The sequence below is a fragment of the Pomacea canaliculata genome, linkage group LG10 (genome assembly GCF_003073045.1).
Source record: "Pomacea canaliculata isolate SZHN2017 linkage group LG10, ASM307304v1, whole genome shotgun sequence".
Lineage (NCBI taxonomy): Eukaryota > Metazoa > Mollusca > Gastropoda > Architaenioglossa > Ampullariidae > Pomacea > Pomacea canaliculata.
Window position 1 is genome coordinate 16,186,896 of NC_037599.1, and position 17,661 is coordinate 16,204,556.

At 42.9% G+C, this 17,661-nt stretch overlaps 2 protein-coding genes across 2 annotated transcripts in view; one reads left to right on the forward strand and one right to left on the reverse strand.

Moving 5' to 3' along the window:
- Nucleotides 1-888: 888 nt before the first annotated feature.
- LOC112573378 (tumor suppressor candidate 5 homolog) lies at nucleotides 889-9,564 on the reverse strand. The gene is made up of 5 exons (XM_025253682.1): nucleotides 9,372-9,564; nucleotides 2,824-2,995; nucleotides 2,322-2,495; nucleotides 1,802-1,933; nucleotides 889-1,594 (listed from the first exon to the last, which is right to left on the reverse strand). The coding sequence occupies exons 2-5, from the start codon at nucleotides 2,875-2,877 to the stop codon at nucleotides 1,427-1,429; spliced, it is 528 nt and encodes a 175-aa protein (XP_025109467.1). The 5' UTR covers nucleotides 2,878-2,995; nucleotides 9,372-9,564; the 3' UTR covers nucleotides 889-1,426.
- A 717-nt stretch (nucleotides 9,565-10,281) lies between these two features.
- LOC112573377 (regulator of G-protein signaling 19-like) overlaps nucleotides 10,282-17,661 on the forward strand; it is a 112,051-nt gene continuing 104,671 nt past the window's right edge. Inside the window, exon 1 of the mRNA XM_025253678.1 lies at nucleotides 10,282-10,719. The gene's annotated coding sequence lies outside the window, so the exon portion shown is untranslated. The remainder of the gene's footprint in view (nucleotides 10,720-17,661) is intronic.

Sequence of the window (17,661 nt, forward strand, 5' to 3'; positions counted from 1 at the left end):
ATCAGCAGTAATCTGGACTGTTGCTAGAAGCACCTCGACTCTTTGAACTGATACTATCATTATATTTATTAAAAATGTATATGTATGAGATGCTGAGCCAAATGAATGTGAAGACTGCTGGATGCTGTGGCGATAATTTCCCACAACAGGTCGATATGATGTACTCTCCAACCCTGCGACAGAACACATTATGTGACCCCAGTACGATATCTGAACACAGAGCATTCTGTATATATGCAATTTTGTATATACTCATGCACGTCTAAATTAATAAAGAGAATATTTAGTGTTTCAGACACTAGCTTTCCTGAAAGAGCAAGTGGTACAGAAACGGCGAAGAGTTTCAACGAAAGAGAAAACCTAGCTCTAAATTTATTGCTGTTAAATCTGGTTAAAGTATTGGTTTAAACGTCTGAATTCGTTTACCTACAGCGCACCCGAGTACAGTTTGCTGGTTACTATGCGCGCTGACTCAAGGGACGCAACCTGCAAATGTGGAGCTGACAGGAGTTGTCTCCCAGTTGCTCACAGTGGGAATCGAAGAAGTTATCCTCTTTGTGTGAGTTCGTCTGCTAGTGTGTATAGTCTAAAGTTCTACTAACTGCGTCAGATCATGCCAAATTACAAACTTCAGTCTTTTTTAATAATACATATTTCTCCTTCGACATACAGTTTGCACGTACCTGTCGACATTACACCATTTCGCTCTTCTAGTCCGCGCACGAAGCGGGTCGGTATTGACTCACGACAGGAAGACAACGAGCTGACGTTACATTATTTAATGTTCCTTCTCAAAACAACAGGAACTATGTATACCGGAAGTCAAGTTACACAATCTGTAATCTACTTCAAACACATACGAAGTGGGCAATAAACAATAACAAAATATAAGTCAACAAAAAAATGTTTTATTTTGCAGAAAGTCTTTCTACTAAGTTCGTCTTTTTGTGTGAGGGTCATATGTAAAGTGACCAGTCTTAAGAAAAATAAGATTTTTACTCTTTTTCATTTTTTGAAAACCAGTTTAAAAGTAATGTTATAATGCTGGAAGAATTGTGTGCCCATTGCACACTTTAATAATTAGAGAAACTTTCAGCACTTACCATTTTGATATACAGCTGTCAATCATGGAGGTCTACAAACTGTACATGTCATAATCGCCTCTTCTGATTTTAATTAAGTTTTATGCTATTGTTTTGGTGATAAGAAAGTGTTGCTTAATGCTTACGTGGGATTAAAGATAAGAAAATTCTCAAAGATCCCCAGCAGGGACACAGAACACATCTAACTACGACTAGCATGTAGCAGTAAGCATCTCACACAATAGTCATAGAAACTTCAGTCATGTTTACTGCAGTCAAATGCTGCACCTGACAGTCTTCCAGACTAGATCTGTCATAACAGTCCATCGGTCCACGTGGCACAACTAACAGCTATTTCCAACAAGGCACTGCCTAGGGGTCGATATAATGATGATAATGTTAATAATTATTAAGATAGTGCCGCAGATGATACCGGCGATAACGAACTGTTTGGCCTTCTCGCTGAATTTTGCAGCAGCACGAAAGTCTCCCTCTTTCTTTGCATCTCTTGACTGAAAAGAAAAAAACCAACCCAAGTGCACTTAACACCATTCATAAGATTGTCAATTATCACAGTCAGATGTGTTAAATGGAGGTCAGTTAATTAAATAATTTAGTTTCAAGACACTTGATTGATATTAATTTATTATGTGCGGTAGGTATCTAAACATTTGTTTTTAATTTTGTTTCCTTTTGTAAACAGTGCATTTTTTCCTTACAGCGCAGGAGTACATGATGGCACAGACCCCGATGGGGCAGCAGAAGGTCAGACAGCTCAAGATGGACAGACACAGATAGTCTGGTGGTTCGTACTCTTCTTGAAGCACTGCACATGGCGCTGGCTGTTTACACTGGGAGAGAGAAAGAAATGACTATATTATAGACATATTATTCATGAAGTAGAAGCTATAAACGCTTTCTTTGGAACAAAGACCTTAAGCTCGATAAATATCTCAGCTAGTAAATGATGATGATGATGATGATGATGATGATGATGATGATGATGATGATGATGATGATGATGATGATGATGATGATGCTTTTTACCTCACAGAGAAGACTCTGATGTGCTTTCCTAGTACAAATAAATAAATAAAACCATGAAAAAGACAGACTCTTGATTAGAGCAAACATAGAAATACATTTAGAGGAAGTAGGCAGAAACATGGAGATAAAAGTGAGGGATGAAGAAATACATGAGTACTGTAGGTATTTCTGTAATAAAAAGAAGTTTTGTACCACAAGGGTTCTTGTAGGACTCTTCACTGGTGTGTAACACGGAACGTTTTGGTACATTCCTTGGCAAACTGAAGGACTTTGATTCCGGTATGGTCCACATTCGCATTTGTAATAGGTCTTCGCACAAATTCTGCAGACAGGCTTTTGTGGAGGAGACCCTATGATTGCTCTAAACTGTAACAGAAATTTTGTTTTTGGAGCATGAACTGCCACGAATTTTGAGATAACGTGAATACTTACCTGCGAGAGTAAAATACCATGCTCCAAACAAGCAGTAAGAAAATTTTCCTTCATAATATAAATAATTCTTTTATAGCGTTAAACAATTTTTGGACTTAAGCAAAGTTACAGCAGTTTGCTTTTGCTTTAATCGATCATAAAATAATCATCATGGACAACTTACTATTCCATCGATCAACTGAGCAATCAGCCAACAACTTAACCAGTCAATCCACCAACTATAGATCTTCCAGTCATCAGTCATACAAATTAAAGTTCTTACATCCATTGGCCCTGTACTGAAGTAACCGCCATTCTTTTTATTGGCCGCTCTCATCACTAGGTTGTCAGCAGACGGCAGCTAACAGCTTGTTGATGCCTGTTGATGGCCGTCTGTTGCCGAATTACCTGCCCCTCAAGTCTCGGGTTCGAGACGTGGACTTCTGATTCGATTCCTACGCCAGTCGAAATTGAAACATTAACTTTATAGCCAGTAACGCCTTTTTCACCTAAGCTCAAACTTACTGCATTTTAAAAACGAAATATGCACTTCTCATTATTATGTTGTTGTGGATGAAATTTGGACTCTTTCCCAGATGATGGAACTATTTCTGACACGCGCTCTCACACACAAAGCCACGATTTCCGTTTGACCTCAAGCGAAACTAAGACTTATTCTGAATTCCTTGATTTCTCGTCGATTTTATAAACAAAATCCTTATTGATATGCGCTGTCCTTGGTATTTTATTTAATATTTATTTTTCTTCTGCTTTTATTATTTTTAATCTTTTATTTATTTATTATTTGTTTTACTGATGGACTATTCCTGCATATTACAACTTGCACGGATTAGATCTAGCGTTTTAGATCTAGCGAGTCATCCTGTGGAAACGTGAATTGAAGCGAATGGTAGATGGATGTTTTTCTTAAGACAGATATTACACTATTTACTTAAATGTAATTGAAGCTATACATTTTTATTCAAGCTATATTCGTTTTTGTATCGTTAAAATGTCATATATTGAATAATATTATTCAACAACAAATTAAAACAGTCAAATCAAACCCTCTCTCTCTCTCTCTTACTACTTGCAACATGTTAACGAGTTATTTTGTCTCCTGTAAAGGTAAATTCAGTCACAAATAAGGATTCGTCGCATGGTTGGTGTTTCTGTGTTTGTTATGATTCTGTGTTCTGCTGTTGCCATGTTTAAAAAAATTAGATATGAGACTTTCACGTCATTTGAAAACTAATAAAACTTTGGTCGGTGTCTATGTTTTGCTGATGTCCTTAGTTTGTTGGGTCACCGGTTCACTCTTTTCTGGACCAATCGCAATGCCATGCTGTGATATACTGATTTGAAAGCACGGTAGACTAGAGTTAACAAAAAGTGTATGTAGGTTACATTTCCTTTGAATTACTGTGTCTGAGTGGGTTAGCTAATATAGGCTGTAATCATCATAGATTAGCACTGCAGAAAGTCCATTACTACCTACTGCCTTGTAGGCACTTTTAGGTAAAATAAGGCTGAGAGGACTCCACTACAGCTAATCGTAATGTTAAAATGGCAACAATAGACACGAAAAGCCAAAGAAATATCGTCCACTGGGTAGATCATCGATAAAGCTCCAGGGTGGGTGGAGTAGAAAGTGTGCTACAAGAACCAAACCACCCACTAAGTTGATTCGGGAAGGAAAATCCGCCGGATGTAAGTTTATACCCTGAATACAGTAGAACGCCCTCGTTAGAAATATTGGAGAAATGCTACTTTCATCAGCTAAAAAGATGATGTGGAGACAAAATGGGAAACAGATTTGGGTCGCGAATGATAATTCTAGATCCTTGTGACCTTCGGAGAGCCTTGAAGAAAGAAAGTTTATTTGTGAGGTAGGATTATTTCACATGAATTAGACATTATAATCTTCTCTAGAAGAAAGACAAATTCTGCGTGGAACTTGTCTATGACTGTCAATGACATTCTTCTCAAGTTTTAAATGCGAGGTTTGCTTTTTCTAATTTAATACACCTTTTTTTCTTTAGGAGTTTTATTTATATCTTCTAACCGAGTCATGCTTATTTCTGATACCCTTGTTTTCTTTTTAATTGTTTCATAAGAACACTTTCCTCTGATTTACAGGTCAGGGAACAAAAGGTTCTTTCTGAAAAGTATGTGCAGTTGAATGAATGAGTTGTGAGACCCCATGCTTTCTTGACAATTGTGTTGTAGCATGTGCAGCCGACAAAAGGAACTTGATGTTTTCTTTCTCTAGAAGGGGATGTGCCAAGATTATTTCTTAGACGTAATTCTCTACTTTAGGTTTGCTGCTGCTTACACTGCATGCTTTTTCTGGCATTGTGCAAAGATATTTCTCTGTTCTATATTTAATCCCTGCAGTGAGTGCTGTTTACAAACCACCTAGTCAAAGTAATGGGAAGTAACAACGATAAACCTCACCGCAGAGGTCCAGACAGTGTTTATCTCCCTTGCACAGCCCGACCTACTGACACATTAACATGGGAGGTGACAGCAACTGTCTGTGTAGACATCAGATAGGTCTTCTCGTAAGTATGCGCCGAGTGTGTCCCAAATGCTAACATCACTGACTCCTGATGATGATGTGCCATTAGCACGGAACTACAGACTCGGAGAGAGCCTTGTGCTTTCCTCAACCCATCTCATCTGTACAAGTACCCGAAGGTCAAAGGCATAAGTATTAAGGGTTGTTGGCAACAAAGACAGCGATCAGAAGTGCCTGACCATCTATAAGTGCGGCTTGTGAGAATCCAGTCTATGCGACTATCTACTAACTAGTGGAGCGCGGTAAGCGCTATAGGTCGCCCAATCAACCCACTCCAACCTGTCTTACCCCAACCCAATCAATTTAGTGAGGAATCCAGCTCAGCCAATCAACCCAATCCAAACAATTAAATAAAATCAATCGAATCAAGAAAACTGATCAAATCAATAAATCAATCAAAATCAGTCCTGCCGGATGTCAAGATTTACTTCTTCAGGTGACTAGGGGCTGAGGTACAGAGAAAGATTCTTACAGAATACGGAGGGTAATGGAGTCTCCACTGTGTGCTAACCCCCGGAGTATATCGACTGCACGGTATGACACTTACATCGGTTTATTGTCTCATTCCTACCCTCCACCTCTCCCTCCCTCCATCAGCTGCGGACTGCGTGACCGAGTTATTGCTTCCTGGGTCACAACGTGACTGAGCTCCTCTGCTTCAAGATGACACTTTAAAAATGTTCTCACAAAAAGCTCGCGATAACCCGGAGGTCAGAAGAACGTCTTCTGGTTGGAACAGAGAAAAAGACGAGAGAAAAAAAAAGATTGGAAAGGAAGGGGAAACCCCAACCCACCGAAAAAACGGTTTTACAGTTGGGAAAAAACTCGTGCTTTTCCACGAAAACAACTTTCTCATTAGAGATATTTCGTCTGAAGATTGATGACAGCAAACACAACAAACACGCACTTTTCAGGTGTTTATACGTGGACACACATTACTTAGTAGATCACTAATGATAAGGAAAAGTAATAAAATAAGGGGAATAAAGATTAAGGAGGAAGGATTTCTATTGGTTTATTAGCAGATGAGACACGTTTTCTAGATGGTAGCGAAAGATCTTTTAACGAAGCTATTAACACACCAGACAGATTTTCTGTTACCTCAGGGTTAAAAGTTAACAAGAACAAGACTCAAGTAGTCTGGATATGTAGCATGAAAAATAGCCATACTAGATATATGAGAGACATGAATTTCCAATCGGACCCGGCAATTTTTCATATTCTGTGTATTACATATTCATTTAACTTGGAGGAAATTGTGAACTTTAATTTTCTGGACAAAATACAGGAAATGGAGAATATCTTACAGTGTTGAGAAAATAGACATCAACACCACTGGGGATAATAACAATAGTGAAATCTCTCGTAATAGCTAAGATAGTTCACCTGCTGACTACCTTACCTGACCCCCTTTGAACTTGATACAAAGAATTGATAAGAAACTATTTTTCTTTGTTTGGAAAGGAAAGCCTGCAAAAATTAAAAGAGCTGCAAGTGGTAAGCAATATCAAGAGGGAGGACTAAAAATGTTGGATCTTAGCTCTTTCATAGCTACACTAAAAATTAGCTTTTAAGTCGTCTGACACTTAACAGTGGGAGCCTTATATACTAGCTTGATGTCAATTATAAGTTTGTGTGTGCATTGTCTATGTTGTTTATGTGGTAATATTTGATGTTTTGTATATATTGTATAATAAACAAAAAAGAACATTGTCAAAAAAATTACTCAGCAGAGGTAAAATAAACAGTAAAGATACAAGTAGTCACGCGGTCTTTCAATCGTTTGCGAGCGTTTGATGGCTCAAAGGTCAGGTCAGTATGGGGGTGTGGCAACATCCCATCAAGACTCCAAAAAACTTTTGACGAAGGATCAAACTTGTGTGTGGTCTCATGTTCTCGTGGTCGAACACGACTTCTTCACGATTAACGAGCGCTGGACATTTTTAGATGATGGATTCGTTCAAACTGTCCAATGGCCGACAGTGTACATTCGAATTGCTTGTTTGGTTCCTTGGGAGGAGCTTAAAAAAAATGTCACCTTGAATATCCCACCACACTGAGAGATCACCCTTCCTCTGGTGAATGCTTTCGATGTCGGTTGATGCAAATCATCAGATCGGGACCAAGACCGTTTGCGCACCACATTGTTTTAAACAACCCACTTCTCATCACCAGTTATCAGTCCTTCAAAATAAAGGATCCATTTGTCCTGTTTAATGTCGCAGATGTTTATACTCACCGTCAAATAAACGTCTTTGAGTTCACAAGGAACGCAAATATCGAGTCTGGTTACCTATTCAAGCTTATTCAGGTGATCGTCAACATTTGAATGATTAATGTTCAATGTGTCTGCAATCTCTCGTGTCGTGTCACGTGGGTTTGACTCGATCAATGCCTTTACTAAGACGTCATCAACCTCGGTAAGCCTCCATGACTGTGGGATCGAGATCACCGGCACTGAACTTCGTGAACCATCGTCGGTACTGAAGTTCATGTGGAGCATTATAACTACAACCTTTGTGTAACTTTTCTGAAGTATGACGACAGTAAAACAGTCAAATATAGCGAAAATTCTTCCATCCTCGTGTTGCAACATCTCCAAAACTCAACCAGCTCACTCAATTTCTTTTACAATGAAGCTCAACTCTTGGCTGTCAAGGGATGCGAATGACTGTAGTACTGTACTTTCAAAACTGAACTAGCACCATCAACTGTAAAAATGACTCATGATCAACCCAGCACAGACACACACATATATTATATATAAAGGATGCAAATGAATTTTAAAATCACAATGTTTTGCATCACCCAATGTTAGAAGGACATAGGGATAGTGAAACACTGAATAGAGAGTAGTCGACATGAAGATTCAGTGAAACAGTGACTAGACCAGTAATTGCTGGCATTATCAAGCCAGATGGACATTATTTAAACCCACACACACAACCCTTCTCTAAGTTCAATCATCAGTATTCCTTCGGTAATAAACAAACTTACCAGATGACAAGTTAAATCACACACCTACTGTTCGCATTTATATTATTTTGAAAGACAGCATGCGCTGCATCACGATGGTTTAGCTAACGACGGGATGGTATGAATAGCTATGCTTACAACACTGAATATTCCTGGGATTATTCTTATAACTGTAAATGCTTGTGTTGGTATTTTATAGCATTTTATATGCATTGCTGTTGTTGTATTACTAACGCCTATGTTGCTGTTTTATAATATCAGTGCCTGAGTCACGATTACATATTATTTATATTCATATTATATATTTATATTTTTTATTTTAAATATTTTAACTAATATTTTAAAATACTGACATGTCGGTGCTGCTGTTATTTGTTTTCTAATAACCGATGTCCACGTCGCTGTAATTTTAGAAGCACCAGTCAGTGTCGATGTTTCTTCATTGTTTGTAATACCCGTGTTACTGTTATTTTTATGATATACAACCTCTGTCACTGCCTCTCTTTCCTAATTACAAACTATGTTGCTGTTTGTCCCAAATATCAATACCTCTGTCGCTTATGTTTTTTAATATCCCAATTCTTTTTTATAATACCAATGGATGGTAGATAAATAAATATTAACAGAAATAAGTGCTTGAGTAAATAGGGGAACCGACCAGTTAAGAGTGGTTCAGCGGGACAAACATTTCGACTTGCAATTAGGTAGCTAAAGGGCAACAGGTGCAGTTAGAAAGATAACTGATAAGGCAATATCGGGACAAATTAGAAAACACACTGATAAGGCAATATAGGGACAAAGAAAGGCAGTTTTATTAAGAGCACCGACAAGGCAATATAAGGAGAAACAGTTTAATAAAGTATACACATCAGGCACAATTATTACAACAAAGTTTAGTCCTGCTGCTCTCGTCTATTAATTAACGGCATTCACCCACAATAGCTCATTAGGTGGTTGGTGTCTATAGGAATTTAAATAATGGGAAAAACTTGAATTCACAAATTATATTTTCTCAGTTCTTAACGAGAAAGGAGTTTATCGACATTTTTGGAGTTACTCTGTGCACGTGTGTGTTGAAAATATTATTTAATTTATAATTCATTATAGATTCTTTTCTTATACAGTGGGGACATCTGACTCCATGTTTTTGTTGTCTTCATGCAAAAATAGTTTGGCTGACACAAGGAGATGTGTGTGTGTACGCAAAAAAATGTACGTTTATCTTCCCTGCTCCTCCTACAACTTGTAACTCGACATCTACAAACACTTCTTACCATGGTGTCGTGTGTAGTGAGTGCTTCATGGTGTCGCATGGTGTCGCATGGTGCTGCACTTCTTTCCAGTTTGAAGACCAGTAGAATCTTGACACCATTGTCAGCGACAACTCATCAGCAGCATCGTCACTCCTGTGTCACACAGTAAAAGCCAGCTTGGTTGGTCACGTGATAAAAAAAAAAAAACTGCAGTCCGTCATCCCTCTCGACCTCACCTACAATAATTTAAAAATAAATTTCACTCTTTTGGTATTTTAACCTAACGCTGAAACACTATGTTTGCAAACACAAAAGTGCACAACACACACACACTTGCCTCCCACTCCTCCCAAAGCGCCCCTCGACAACGATGGCGATGTTTAATCCACCGACAGATTTATAGCCTGAAGACGAAAAGATGGAAGTGAACTGTTGTTGGGGGGTGGGGTATGTGTAGGCGCCCGAGGGGTAGGGGAGGAAGAAGGGTGGGGCCTTGTGGTCAGCAGCGACGACCCGTAACCCCCGCCCCTCAGCTCTGATACCCTCCCCTTGGCCTCACGAGCATCACGAGCTGCCGCGGATGGCGGAGGAGGCAGCGGTGCAAATGAAAAGAAGGCCAGCTGTGGCGCTCTCGACGACCGGGCTATATAGGCCAGTGGCCGCGCCGCGTTAGTCTGGGCCCCGCTGCTGTAGTTACCGCCTCGCTGTTGTTGCTGCTGCTGCTGATGCTGATGCTGCTGCTAGCACGGTCGTGAGTTGGCCGTGCTGAAAAAGCGTGGGGCCGCCATTGCAGCGCGAGCGGCGGTAGCTGGCAGCTCAAACCCGTACACACACACACGCGCACACACACATACACACGCACACGCGCGCTCACACACACACACGTACGCACGTGCACACACACACACAGAGGGAGAGGGAGAGCGGGAGGCAGAGAGCGTCGATGGATGCACGAGCAGATATGGCCACCGCGCGCAGTCGCTGTAAGACTGAAGCCTCGCTTTGAAAGCGAGGTGATTTATGCACAGTGTAGTGTAGTTTTTCTCGTTGTACAGCTTGAGCTCAGGCCGCCGCTGGACACGAAGTTCGATGCCGGCGGTGTATTATATATGCAGTGCGTTTGCGTGGAATACCCGTGCTGCCAATCCGTCTGTGCTCCAGGAGTACCGCAGCTGGGCCTCTGCCTCCTGGGCCCTGGTGTAACCACGACCACCATCATGGAGAGACAGCTGACTTTGGGCTTTCCTCTCCAGTAATCTGCCATGCTGTCTTCGTGCTTGCTTGTGTTGTGTGGCTGTTGAGGCCAGAGGCAGCTGAGGCAGTCCGTGGAAGATTAGAAGAGGGACCAGGACTGGTGGCGAGCAGTCAGGTGAGTGGCAACCAGCGTCTGCTTCTGTCTTTTGAGTGTGGTTTTTTTTTTCTTCCTCCCTCCTTCTTTCTCACACTCACACACACACACACATTTTTTATTAGTCCCAGCAACAGGTTTTGTGTAGATCGGCCACCCAGGTCCTGACGGTTCGTCACTCGGGTGGTCGTGGCAGACTCGCTTTTCCTCCCTCCACTGGGTACATCTCTCCCCCGTTCCCACCATGACTCCTCCGGTCACGACTAGCCGACACTAGACCACACGGTGCTGAAGGAGTGGCGTGGCTGTGTGACTCCTTGTCCCTGGAAATGGCCAGTCCGCCACTCGGTCTGTCGTCTGCCGGCTTGATGCCCAGCACGGAGAGACTCTGTTCTGGGTGAGGGAGGCGGGTGTGTTGTGTGGGAGGGAGGTTCTGGTCTGAGCTTCGTGTGATGGACTGTGTGCCCCCAGGTCAGACCCATGTCATCTCCTTTCTTCACTCACACCAGCATCCTCAGGTCTGTGGAAGTCAAAGAGAGGGACTCGAGCAGTTGTAGACAATGTGTCAGGTGTCCTGACTGCTTTTCTTCCCAAGTGTGTCTCTTATGACGAGAACCTGTGTAGCTCCTACGAGTATGTTTCCTGTCTCCTGTGATGAGGTCATTACCAGTATGCGAGGTTATTGTCTCCTATGATGTTATTATGAGGTTGTCTCCTATCATGAGGTCACAATGAGAGTGTCTCCTATGATGAGGTTACTACAAACATGTCTCTTGTCTCCTGTGACGAGGGTTCTAACCTTCCTCTCTAATCCTCCTTCACACCATTATGATCATTGTCCTCACGTCAGCAACGTTGACAACAACCTTACCATTCTCATCGTCATCACTGCCCCACACACCGCAGTATGAGGGCCGTTCAGTGTCGCCCACAAATCGCGGTTATGTCGATATCCGACAGTAAACACACACACGACTTTCACATCACACGTTGCACGCCTTCCTCTTATCGTGTGTTTGATCTGCAACACGCCGACTGCCCCCACCACCACCAGCACCACCACCACCAGCACCACCCGACACCAACTCGCGACAAACAGGTGGTTGTGTTCCCGTGCTGTCCAGGTGGCGCTAGCGGCAGCCATAATACAATGTTGACGAGGTTGTCCCAGCGGTTACAAGGTGTTAATGGAGCACAAAACTCCTATAAAAGCAACAGACATGTGTAGCGGCAGAGAACAGGCGAAATAAGCAGGAGACGAGGGCGATGAGGGGTTAAAATCAGTCTGTTGGGGTGGACTGACCTCTGTGACACCTGGCTGCAGCACTACCGGACTTGCTGGAAGTCTCACTGTATTCCAGCTTCGTCTGTAGGGGGCATGGGGTGGGGATGATGAAGGTTGACAAATGATGACCCCTGATGTGACCTGGCTCTCGTCTTCTCACGTCGTCGTACACGTCACTTGCCACATTGGGCTGTAAGCTGCGCGTTTGTCTATGTGTCATCCTGTCATCCTCTTGTCCTGGAGAGAGCTACCTGAGGGACAAACCTTGGTGCCGGGTGCTCCTGCTTGTCTTGATGACAACTTTGTTTCTCCCATTCGTCTTCATCATCCTCATGATCTTTTCGGACCCACAGATGTAACTTGTATGATAGTGTGTATGTGAGTGTATATGTGCTTGTTTGGACTGGTGTGTATGTGGATACGTGTGTGTGTGTACGTGTGAGTGCGTCAGTGACAGAGAGAGAAGCTGTGTTTTTTTGTGTATGTGTGCGAGGGCGTGTGTGCGTGGGTATGTCTGCCTGTATGTATGGGATTGTATGCATGTGTTTTGCCTCCATAGTTGTGTACACACATCTGTGCTCATGTGTATGAATGGAGGTGTTATGCATGTGTATATTGTGTACATTTTATGAGTGTACGTTTTATGCATATGTATATTGTGTGTAAGTATCAGAAAGCATGTGTTTTTAGATGAATATTGAATGTTTATGTTCTATATGGATATTGTGTGTGCATGTATACTGTGTATGTTTATGAGTGTATATGTTATATTTGTACATTGTATGCATGTAATATGTTTATGTATACTGTGTATGTGTTATGTTTGTATAGTGTGTGTGTGTGTGTTACATGTGTACATTGTGTATAAGTGTATGTGTTATGTATGTGTATATTGTGTGTGCACATCATTGAGAGGGATGTAAGGCATTGTGTGTTTGTATGTGTGTATGCATGAGTACATATGCATGTTCGTTGTGTATGTGTAGAGGTGTTTGCGTGTGTTTGTATGTGTGTATGCATTGTGTATGTGTGTATGTGTGTGGGCAAGGTTTTAATTAAGCAGATTATATTCCACATCATTTGAGGGCAATGTAAGGGCTGTGTATTTGTGTGTGTGTGTGTGGCTTACACCAGTTTTTATGTCAAGTGACTGAGGAGAGTTTCAAGAGAAAAGAATCTCACCTGTTGTCCCCCTGCCCTGTTTGCCAGTAAGTGGGTTTACTGGTCTGTGTTCCCTGACCTCTGTGACCCTCGCAGTTTCTAACCCTGAAGTCAACGCGCTCTTTAAATCCTGATAATGAAAACCGCCATTCCATCCACCCGTAATTGTTGAACTTAAATCTTTGATCGTGAGGGATTCGCTTTTCTCTCCTGCCTCTGACAGCAGGCCACGGGTGGAGCGGGTAGATGAACGTGGCAGAGACTGCAGCAATGAAAATGGAAGAAAGGAACGAGCGCCGAGCGAGGAAAGTGTGTCTGACAGTCCAACCGTCGTGTAAACGTCAGCAGGCGCCAGACGTCGGTCTGACGGTGTCTGTGATTGGAGAAGAGCGAGCAGTTGGGAATTTTTCTCTTCGAACAGTCTGACTTCAGACAGCACGATACGAGCTCAGGCACTTGGGGTCCGGAGGGAAACGAAAAGGACGAGAACAGAGTTCGTATCTTCAATCGTTTTTTTAATTGTTTTCATGATAACCGTTTGATCACGTGACCCTGCCTTTCAAGTAAGGGTCAGTTGGGTTTCACGAAGACAAACCGCAGGAGATGTAGGGTGAGTTTATGTATTGTTGTTGTTTACAGGTGTATGTGTGTGCGTGTGCGAGTGTGTGTATAACAATGGATGTACGTGCACGAATGCGTGCGTACCTTTGAACGCTTTACTAGCACGTGAAGCTATAAATAACCACAGCATCACTTGCCGCACGTGACCTCCTACAAAACGCATGCACGTGCTGACATGGCCGGCCTGTGCCGTGACCCTAGTGACCCCAGACTCGCCAAGCACCTTCATACTATCTTCTCTGTCCTTGTCAGAACTTCTTCCTCATTCCGTTACATCCTCCGACATCCTGCTCGTCACTGCAAGTCACGTGTCTTCACGCGCTGACCTCTGCTCTCTGCGCAAACTTTGTTCTTTGTTTTGTTCCTGGACACCTTGACTTTGAAGTGCTAGACATCATTACTGTACCTGATGGCGGGGTCCATTGTTGTTGTTGTCTAAAGGAGCTGAGGCATGTCTGTGTGCCTCTCTAACTCCTGTAGTCCTCCTCCATCATGCCACTACACAGCCTCTGTCGTTGGTGTCTTACAGGGACAACGGATTGTGTTCTATTCACCTGCAAACGGTCGTCATATGAGTTTGTTCTGTATGTGTCAGACATGTTGTATAAATGTAATGAATATATTTTGCACCGGATGTTGTGTGTAAAGTACACCATTATAAAAATATCGCATCCCTCAAGTGCTGATTTAACATTGCCAATTATCTCCCTTAAATATTACCTCACAGCATGCCAGGAGAAAAAAAAACAAATAAACAAGACAAAACAACAAAAAAGAAACAACAACCACTCATGAAGACTGGCGTTTTAAGAAACAGGATTTTTAACCAGCAGCAAACTACAGGAAGAGAAATGTAAAGAGTGTTCTCTATATTTTCTCTGCGAGGTTATCTCCCATTGGCGAGCTTTTCTACAAATTTTTAAAGTCAGATACGGGTAATGACAAACACTGACCTTTGTTGCACAAAAAGGAAAATGAAAGGACAAGCCAGCGGACGCACTGTACACCAACAGTCAATGTTGTAGTGGGTCATGTGATTTCACACTCAATGGCGAAAAAGCTAGCGACCACAGGTGGCTGAAATTTAGTTAAAGTTAATTTTGGTCGTGTTGTTATTGGTAACTCGGCAACATGCATGTGTACAACATCAGTGTGCAAATGTGTGTGCGCGCGCTCAAAAAAATGCAGTAGAGTGACAGTGGGTGAGCAAGAGGAAAACGGACAGAGTGAAGCAAATGCCGAGAGAGAGAGAAGAAAAAAAAAACACAAGAGCATCCGCTTTTACGTTGACCTGTAAACACGGCAAAAGAGAAGGAAAAAAACAATGAATTCAGACATAAATAAAAATAAATAAATAATATACAATACAGTATGTTCAAGGCAAAAAATGCAGAATAATGCAGAAGTATGTGCGATGAATTGATGATTCACGGTACATAGAAGGATACACGCTTACACATAATGCATCGTTGAGAGAGAGTTAGAGAAAGAGAGGAAACGGAAAAGAAAACGTGACAGAGATGAATAGGAAGAAGGAAAGAATAGAAGAGAGAGAGAAGAAAAAAATGTTAGGCGGAAGAAGTGAAAGGAGGGTGAGTTTGGGGAGAGAGAGAGAGCAGTTACCAATAGGCTCGTCCTTTGTGGAGAGGAGGGCAGGGTTACCGGAACTTTGCTGAATCAGAAATACATTGGCGGGTGCATGTGTGGAGCGGGTGCGTGTCTTGGAGGGGTAGAGCCTGTACACGGAGGTACAGCCAGGTCCTAGGGAGGGGAAGGGAGGGTAAAAAACTGAACTGAACCCCCACTCCGTGGTTCAGACTGTCGTTAGCAAAATGACAACATTTTGATGAAAATCGGAGAGTCAGAAGGCGCGAAGGGAGGCCGGCAGCTCAGCGCAGCTCAACACTGCTCAACACTGCTGCTCTTGTCTGTCTTATCGTGGGTGAAGCTGCTCTCTTTATTTATTGTTGCAAAACTCTGGGCGCTACCATTGCCTCCAGCTCCCCAGCACAGCCTGCACGCACGTGTCTGCACGTTCCTCGGGTGTGAGTGAGTGAGAGAGAGAGAATTAGCGACATCTACACGTGAGTGTGTGAATGTTTGAAGGAAAAATGCGTTTGCACGCGTGCTTGTCCGTGCGTGAATGACGGAAAGAACTATCTGTACCTGTGTATGAAAGTGTGAAATGACTACCTGTTCATGTGTGTGAACGCACACTAGCATAGTGTGCACGTGCAGCAGCAAGTGCAACCGTTCTTCCGGTGTGGCGTCGCCTGTACACGCCGTGAACCAGCTGCTGTAAACACATACATCACCGCGACTCAAAGAGGCCTCAGAGGGCGCCGGCAGGTGCGCGCGCACTCCGCGTGATTGCGTGATTATATGGCGCTTGATTAACAGCACGTGCACCTCAACCCATTCGCTTCGTCGCAGCCGAGAGCTTTTTTAATATCGCGGAGACCGAGAGGACGAGGCATATCACTCCTTGGCATAAACGGACTTTAAAAGCCGCGGGAGCGGGGAATTAGCGTGCATTAGTTGACTGGTTAGTGGGTGATTAGTTGGTGGTGTGTGATACCGGGGTGGTAGCTTGACTGGTTAGTGGGTGATTAGCTGGTGGTGTGTGATACCGGGGTGGTAGCTTGACTGGTTAGTGGGTGATTAGTTGGTGGTGTGTGATACCGGGGTGGTAGCTTGACTGGTTAGTGGGTGATTAGCTGGTGGTGTGTGATACCGGGGTGGTAGCTTGACTGGTTAGTGGGTGATTAGTTGGTGGTGTGTGATACCGGGGTGGTAGCTTGACTGGTTAGTGGGTGGTGTGTGATACCGGGGTAGTAGCTCAGGCAAGATCTTGTCTAACATTGTACTGGGATGGCACGATGGTTGGTTGGTGAGAGGGTGGGTTATGTTGCCGGCTGGATAGTTTGGTAGGAAGGTGGAGCTGTATTGTTGTTGATGAAAGGTACACATGATGAGCAAAAATCAAACGTGGGGATCAAAGGTCCCGTTACGCTTCGTATTCTCGTTCGATTTTCCACCTGGCGAGTTTGCTCATGTGTACTTGTATACAAGAGTTGGACACGAAGCGGTGGCGGCAACACCTGATACAAACTGTTACAAGGAAGCTTCCTTCAATCCGCCTGCCCACCTGTCATCGCTTTTTATCCGCCATCGTCACTCACCTCGTCTGTGTGTCTGTCCATCTGCGTCACGTGTGAATGTGACTACAATGTTTGAAATGGAGATATAGGTGTGTGTGTGTGTGTGTGTGTGTGTGTGTGTGTGTGTGTGTGTGTGTGTGTGTGTGTGTGTGTGTGTGTGTGTGTGTGTGTGTGTGTGTGTGTGTGTGTGTGTGTGAACAGATATATATATATAAAGAGAGAGACTAATGTGTGCGTGTGTCTATACGAGTGCTCAATAAATGTATGTACAATATATCATGTGATACAGCCAGACTCCGTACTGTATGACTGGTGTGAGATGGTGTGACATCGTTTGACACATGACAATGACATAACCTTAAACTGTGAACTATGAATGTACAAAGGGTGTGACATCAGTCAGTATGTTAACGAGGTGTTCATTCCAGAACCCAAGAACCCTGACCGCTTGAATTTGTTGTCTGCGGACTGTAGTAACAGACTGGAGGTAGGTCAATACTTAGTGGTTTGTTTTACCTCCAGTGACTACCTACTCCCTGTCTCCAGCCTTAGATGTAGATGTTACACATGACTGGAGACATCTACATTGTCATCCGACATTTCAGTTTGCGTCTGACTCCATTTACAGGAGTCTCGCTAACCCTGAGGTAACTTTACCCTGCGGTCCTGGTGTGTAGTGATGATGGAAGAATAAGACACTGAGACGACATCTACACTGATGGTCAGCTGACCGCC